General features: G+C 37.0%; 1 protein-coding gene across 2 annotated transcripts; it reads left to right on the top strand.

Moving 5' to 3' along the window:
* On the top strand, nucleotides 1–7,501 carry LOC117984700 (acyl-CoA Delta-9 desaturase-like). 2 transcript variants are annotated; one of them, XM_034971346.2, is made up of 6 exons: nucleotides 1–155; nucleotides 3,481–3,829; nucleotides 4,903–5,033; nucleotides 5,728–5,933; nucleotides 6,633–6,815; nucleotides 7,171–7,501. In XM_034971346.2, exons 2-6 carry the CDS (start codon nucleotides 3,484–3,486, stop codon nucleotides 7,418–7,420), a joined length of 1,116 nt encoding a protein of 371 aa, XP_034827237.1. In that variant the 5' UTR covers nucleotides 1–155; nucleotides 3,481–3,483; the 3' UTR covers nucleotides 7,421–7,501. The 2 variants fall into 2 exon arrangements, with proteins under 2 accessions (XP_034827237.1, XP_069356424.1); XM_069500323.1 differs by lacking the exon at nucleotides 1–155 and adding an exon at nucleotides 2,636–2,829.
* The last annotated feature ends 533 nt before the right edge of the window (nucleotides 7,502–8,034 follow it).

Genomic DNA, 8,034 nt, shown 5'->3' with positions numbered 1-8,034 from the left:
ATTTTTTCAATTTAGCATACATAATAATTATAATTCGATCGCAGTAATAACTACACTGTGATCAAATACATTTTGACGAACGTTTCCGTGATTTACCGTGATGTTATTTTTTTTTAAATATTGTGAATGAATGTGCTTAAAAAATAATTATTCATGTAAGTTTTTTTTTGTAAATTTAGCAAGTACTGTATAGTTATTATTATTTAATATTTTATATCTTAGCTTTGTGGTTAAAACGTCCGCCTCCTATTCGGGAGTTCGGAGGTTCGCTACCAGACACGCACCTCTAACTGTTCGGAGTTAGGAAGGTATGTGCGTTTAAAGCCATCAAATATAACGGAAAACATTGCATGCATGCTTAACAGTTTTCCATAATGTTCTCAAAGGTGAGGGAAGTTTGTCAACTTAGCCAGCGTGGTGGACTATTGGAAAACCCATATCATTCTGAGAGACCCGTCCTCAGTATTGAGGCGCCGATGAGTCGATAATGATGATGATGATATCAATAGGACGACTATCTCAGAATATATCGATCTATCTATACATACATGTTCTAAATCTAATAAATTCTAATTCTAATAAACGGTCTAGAGCTGCTACTTGCATGTTGTAATGATGCCCAGACGCTGGATTTGATTACCTACGCTAAAACAGTTTACAAAGTACTCTGTGACAACTAAAAGAAGTTTCCTAGCGCGCTCCCCAGCGCTTTCCATAAAAACGTAGTTTGATTCTCATTTGTCATCTTAATAGAGAGAGAGCCGGCGCGTGCCAGACCTTCGTTATTTTCTCTCTTGTTGACTCTACGTATTGTCCCTAACACTGGGAGGAACGTTTGTTTGGATCATGGTGGCTTTGGGATATAAACTGGGTGTCTGGAAGGGGGTTGCCATGATACTGTGTCTAGCAATGCATACCGTAATTTCTACTACTATTCTGAAGATAATAATATAAAAAATTAGACTTTATACTTTGACGTAAGATTTTTTACACCTTTATTACCTGTTATCTCACAAAGCCACCATGATCCAAACAAACGTTCCTCCAAGTGTTGGGGACAATACGCAGAGAAACTTTCAGATTTTATAAAATAACGAAGGACTGGCACGTGCTGGCTCTTAGTCCATAACCAATCAAAGGTTATGTTTGTAGACACGTTCATGAAAGAAATATTTTTTCAAGAAAGAAATCTACAACGTAGGAGGTATAAGTCCCGCAAATTGCTATTGCGCTGGAACTATGTCTCATTAACATCAAAATGACGTCATTTTGATATCAGCCAAAATAAAAATATACCGTCAGGTCGAAACTACAGTCTAGTGCTGATGGCACTAAAATGGCGGCCACGCGCATTAGCAATTTGCGGGACTTTTACAGTATCTTTTTTTTCTATAACCGAGTAGATGACGTGCATCGGTCAGAGGTTAAAAAATTTATGTACACGAAAAGTGAAGACAAATAAATACAATATACCTATTTACGTACAGACCTACTTGACTTGAGGTCAAAAACGAATACTGTTTTTAAAGTCCACATAACGTCATCAGTACTATGATAATAAACAAGAGTGTGTCCGTTCCGTACGGCGTTTAAACTAGCTTTTTGCCTTCGAGTTCCTCGCGTGAAATGTAGAATTTCTGAAAGTACGTTCATAGTGAGAGTCTATGTGAATGAATAGAGAAAGCCTCGATTGAAATCTGGAGTGTCTAGTCGTAGACCTTAGTCATGTACATTTTGTCAATCAATCAATTTCTCACTTTATATAGATAGTCTACAGGTACCTAGGTACCTCCATACTACAGTTATAAATAGGCTTTCATTAAAATTGTACATGAGTACAATTAGTATTTTATTATAAGATATTTCTTCGACACATAATATTTCCGTTTCTCCAAAAGATATATTTTGCATAACCGCTAAGACTACGTCCATGGAGATGCGGAGCGTTGCAAGGTGCGTTTTGCAAAACGTAGGTACTTTCCTATGCTGATATAATAATTTGAGATAAGGCAAAGATCATGCTTTGACTCAGCTCAGACTTAGACACTGTTAAAACGGGACAGCATTATATTGAAGCTGGTTCATCATTACATAACCACGCAGCTACATTATTGGTGACCCTCGACATTCAAGCAACATCAGAATCAGCAAAAATTCAAAGGCGAGGAGGTACGGGAGGTATTAGTCTCTTTTTAACTGAAACTAACTAACTAAGTCTGAGTAAAGTCAAAGTAGGTACGCTCTATAGATCTCAATCTCAACATAAGCTTGCACTGCCGGACAAATCATCAGACTTTAAAGGCTAATGAATATGCCAGTTTGTCTTACTTCTTATTGGCAAGCTTCTACGCACTACTTATTCACGAGAGTGCTATTACCAAAAACGTGGTTTATTTGAGTAGCTACGGAACCCCGAAAGCGATCTTAAAAAAACAGTTCGCACATATAATTAGACACTTAGTCCTAAAAGACATGACCAATTTTACTTTATAAATCATACAAATTCTGTAAGTAGGTAAGTACCTCGTAGGTTTTTAATTAACTAATGATTTGCATAAAAAAACAGTGTATTTGCTGTGCTCATAGTTAGCTTTTATAAGCATTCCTCATTCAACGTTAACTTTTGTGTCGTGGTGATTCTATAATTAAATGGGTCAAGAAATTTTTTATTAGTTTCAATAAAAGCAATGATTTATCACTGTATCTAGATCCAGCTCATTTTGTTGTCAGTAGATAAAACAGTTTGCTATCGTATCCTATTGTCTAACGGATCTTTTTAATTTAATATCCTGGTTACATCAAACAATTAATGTACCTAATATAATCGCAGTGAGTGTTATTTCTGACCTGATCAATAGATTTTAAGGTTCCTACATATAATATATTAATAACAAAATGCGTCTTATGCGATTAATGTAAGCAATTCATTAATACATCAAAAACAGAGGAGGTTCTCAATCAGTGCGTATTTTTTTAAGTTACAAAAATGATTCTACGTGTAGGCATTGCGTTAGTTATTAAAAACGTGCTAAATGTATCCGCATTGTCGAATAAAATCAGCCACTTATAAGAAGGTTCATTTAGTTCTAATGCTATTATTGGTTTGGTTAGACTGATATTCAGCAAGTGAGTATAACAATGATTTAGATATTTTTACCTATTGGTTCTTACATAATACGTTGTTTCATCTTCCTGTTCTATCTTTAAAGTTAGACTGCTAAGGTGAAGAAAGTCATTTGTCACCATTTGCAACAATATTTACAAGAACCACTTAATAAACTTTCAACTTGTAGGTATAAGTACAAATATCCTTCAGGCTCTCGGATCACTGAAAAATAATAATGCAATTATTTAAATTGAAAATATGATAATTAAGTATGAATTTAAAAAGCATTTTAAACACATTTAGTAGGTATATCGTGTCCTACAGTTCAATTATTGTACTTACTTAACCCTGTTAATGTGTGTTTAATATTACAGAAAATGGCGCCAGCGGTCACTTTCACGAAAGTGTTAACAAAACAAAAACTGCTTATTGACAATTACAATATTATAAATCAAGATACAAAGTTTGATTTGCGAGAAAATTGCAATGGGAACGGTGTTGTACTACACAAGTGTGTTGATTATTACGATGAGGCATTACCAAAAAGTGATCCAAAATTTCTGGCACCTATAAGGAGATGGGAAAAGAGCATGGGGTTTGTGACACCGATTCGATGGATTAACACTTTTCTCATATCTTTCTTTCATATAATAACAACGGTATACGCTGTAAATGCCTTTTCCCAGTACGGGATAGTGCCTGTATGGCAAAGTTGGCTTTTTGGTAAGTCCTAATGCAAGATTTTTATTTATACACAACAAGATAGCAAAACCTAATATTTACTAATGGGCGAGTTCAATTCATTTTATCTTAGACTGAATGATCACTTACCACCAGGTGAGACTGCAGTCAAGGGCCAACGTGTATAATCGAATAAAAAACATTGTCTTCAGGATGATGCCCGCGGCGTAATCCGCGATTTAGGTTTTTAAACATCCCGTGGGTAGGTTTGTTTTCCGGGATAAAAGCTTATATCCTTCTCCGGGATACAAGCTATATCTGTATAGCCCACGGAACAGAAATCCGTGGTATAGTCAGTACAAAATGACTTTCCACGCGCCATTTTAACTCTATGGGTCAACTGTCATGTCAAAAGCACGGTTCACCTTTAAAATAAAAATCGTACTTTTGACTTGAAGTTTGACACATGAAGTTAAAATGGCGTGTGAGAAGTAATTTTCTACGCATTATTTTCGATTTCGTGAAGATCGTGAAACAGATGGGCCGTGAAAAGCTAGTCGACAGACAGACACACTTATACATTTGTACTAGGTAATATTAGTATGCCGACGTATTAGTAGTACCTAGTAGTAGTAGCAGTAGTAGTAGCAAAGTGTGCGCAGACTCCCTTTGAAAAAGGACCCCGGATGGGTTCGAAACTAATCGGGCTAACGTCGACTAAACACGTGAGTAAAGCCGGATGTGACATATGTATAATAGTAGTATGGATTAGGGCTGTTACGAATATTCGCATTCGCATCATATAATGCGGAGCTTTTACGGATGCGGATTCATATTTGCAACCAGTTTGCTAGTTGATATTTTCGTTCGCTAACTGACCAATCAAAAAGTGTACAATGGTACTCAACAGGGGTATCGGACATTCGCATCCGCATTCGCAAACGCCGAATATTCGCATTAATTCAAACATCCGCATCCGCATCCGCGGAAGGTAAAATATTGGAATCCGCAACAATCCGTATGGATTAAATATTAAATATTAATAAGTGATATAATAATATATAGATAAATACCCTATATAAAAAAATAACCGTACAATATGAATTCGTCTTCAGAATTATTTATGGGAGGAGTGAGCGGCTTTGGCGTAACTGCAGGAGCTCACAGATTCTGGACCCATAGAGCATTCAAAGCCACGCTACCGCTTAGAATAATATTTATGATCTGCTTTTCCGTATCTGGTCAGGTATGATTGAATAATTCTTCAATACATTTAGGTACCTACCCTTAAAGTGACTCTTACACTCGTGTCATACCTACCTACCACACATTACCACACAATAATATGTGTCCACCTACAAAGACAGACAGATCTACAAAGTTTTATTATCGCACAGGTACCTACTGCAATTTAATCATGTTCAAATAATAAGATGGCGTGACATTTTCCACTAGCAAGTGTCCAATATTGCCGCCAAACATAACAGCTGTTTTGAGGCCGCCATTATTTTTAGTTACAAAATATATTGGATACTGAAAACATATTCGATACACATAGGTAGTTAGGGGAAGGTTGATATGATTGGACCACTTAAAACTTCACGGCTTAAAGTTAATTAAACTATAAGAGATCTGAGAGAGAGAGAGAGAGACTGTCATGTCAAAAGTACGGTTCACTTTTAAAATAAGGACATAAAGTTAGAATGGTACGCGAGAACTCAATTCGTACGCATTATACCTACCTACCTACCTACTTGTTTTGGCGTGTCACCACTCACCGCGCATTGTACAACTACAAAACCAAGTTTCAGGATCTTTCAGGGTCTGTGACCTGCGCAAGCCGCCATAATTATGTTTTAACTTTAACTACTTGTTTAGCGCGCACTGTACCTCTAATAATAATAAATTGCTACAAAATTGATGTTTGTTAATACTTTTAGAACAATATATTTAATTGGGTGAGAGACCATCGGGTCCACCACAAATTTTCTGAAACCACGGCGGACCCCCACGATGCCCGACGAGGATTCTTCTTCTCCCACGTTGGCTGGCTTATGATGAAGAAACACCCACTCGTCGTCAAAGAGGGAAATAAACTTGACATGAGTGACATTCTCGACGACCCAGTCGTCAAGTTTCATGCAAAGTAAGTCAATCATCATCATCATCAACCGATAGACGTCCACTGGACATGGGTTTCTTGTAGGTTCTTCCACACGCCATGGTCTTGCGCCGCCTGAATCCAGCGGCTCCCTGTGACTCGTCTGATGTCGTCCATCCACCTAGTGGAGGGTCTTCCAACACTGCGTCTTCCGGTACGAGGTCGCCATTCCAGCACCTTGGGACACCAACGTCTAACGGTTTTACGTACTAAGTCAGTAGGAATGTTATAATATAGTTATAGAGAGAAGGCCGGGAGGTTCAGACGCCCTTTCAGAGAGCCTTTCGTTATTTTATCAAAACTGAAAGTTTATCTGCGTATTGTCCTCAACACAGGGAGGAACAATCAGCGACTATGAAGTTCATGGTGGCTTTGGGAGATAACAGGTAACAAAGGTGTAAGCGTCAAAGTAATAAGTGTAATTTTTTTTTTGTTCAAAATTGTATCAAATCACGTCATGCATTGCAATGCATGACGTGATTTCTAATACTAAAATATAAAAAATTGACTTTATATTTTGACGTAAGATTTTTTACACCTTTATTGCCTGTTATCTCCCAAAGCCACCACACCATTAGTATCGAGGCAACCGCTTGCCTACCTTAAACTTTACTTAAAAAAGTTTAAGGATGTCTGGCTAACTGGTACCTATTTATCTAACTTGTAAATGATCTTGCTTTTCAGATACTTCTATTTTTTCAAAATAGCATTGTGTTTCGTAATACCTACTGTCATTAAAGTGATATTTTGGAATGATACATGGGATATGGCCATAGTTTCTACGTTTGCACGTTATCTAATGAGTGTCAACTTCACCTGGTCTGTGAACAGTTTTGCGCATCTCTGGGGACACAAGCCGTACGATGTGTAAGTATAAGTAGAATTCTATTTTATAGTCTTTCAGGAAGTGAAATCTGAATTCTGGAGCAATAAGTGGAGCAATCTGGAGCAATCGTTTCGCATAACATTGCTGAAGTAGATGGCTGCAGAAGTAGGTACCTAGATGTATAGTGCAACCTGTGAGTGCAACGGTGGGGTTTACCCCCGCCGCGCCGACCTTTCGAATTTCAGTCCGCTCGCTTCTTTACCGTGGTTTAGCTATTGGGGCTACTTTATACAAAATATGCGTTAAATGCATCAGAAATATTTATATATAGGCAATGTAATTTACGTACTCAGTGTATAATTTTTTGATAGTAACGACCTTTGTATAACATTTCAGCAATATCATGCCTGTTGAAAACTGGAAAGTGTCCTTTTTCGCCATGGGTGAGGGCTGGCATAACTATCACCACACCTTCCCTTGGGACTACAAAGCGGCAGAGCTGTCTTATTTCCTTAACATTACTACCTTTTACATAGACTTGTTTGCACGCATCGGTTGGGCTTATGACTTGAAGAAAGCGTCGCCATCCCTGATTGAAGCTATTATAAACAAAAAAGGACCCAAAGGTTTTGATAAAATGATGTAGAATGCCTTTTTATAGTGACTAAATTATTATTTGATATGTTAAGTTATAAATTCTAATTAAATAAATCGATATCTACTGTTAGTCTTTTTTATTTACCGAGCGAAGCGAGGTCTCTGAGTCTACTCGAGTATGTCCGTCTGTCACAACCTTATAACTTCTGAATTACTGACCGTAAATAATTAAGTAGTTAGGTACTTCAAATTTAAATATAATATGTACCTAAACTGATGAATGGCCTTCAGCTGAGTAGGTATTGCATACAAAATATAAAAAGCTTTATTGATTCATAGGAGCTCTCTTACTATGTCTCTTACGATAGTGGACATTGAAGTCGACGCTATATATGTCAAAAACGCTGTGCAAAAACGGCTATATAACTTCCTACATAGGTATTAGAAATTGACACATATCCTGTACTTGAACAAGAAAATACTAAAATTACCTAGATAAAGTTTATGAAACATAGTTGTGAGTTTAAAAATAGAGCCGCAGGCAGGCAAAAATGGATTGTCTATCATTTTTGTCTCAAATAATAAGTCAATGCTAAAATTACAGTGCAGCGCCATCTGTGCTTTAGCAAATTATTGTTTCTTGAAAACGTTTTAATTTTTTTT

Source organism: Maniola hyperantus, chromosome 8 (assembly GCF_902806685.2).
Source record: "Maniola hyperantus chromosome 8, iAphHyp1.2, whole genome shotgun sequence".
NCBI classification, from domain to species: domain Eukaryota; kingdom Metazoa; phylum Arthropoda; class Insecta; order Lepidoptera; family Nymphalidae; genus Maniola; species Maniola hyperantus.
This window is presented reverse-complemented; position numbering and strand designations above follow the sequence as displayed.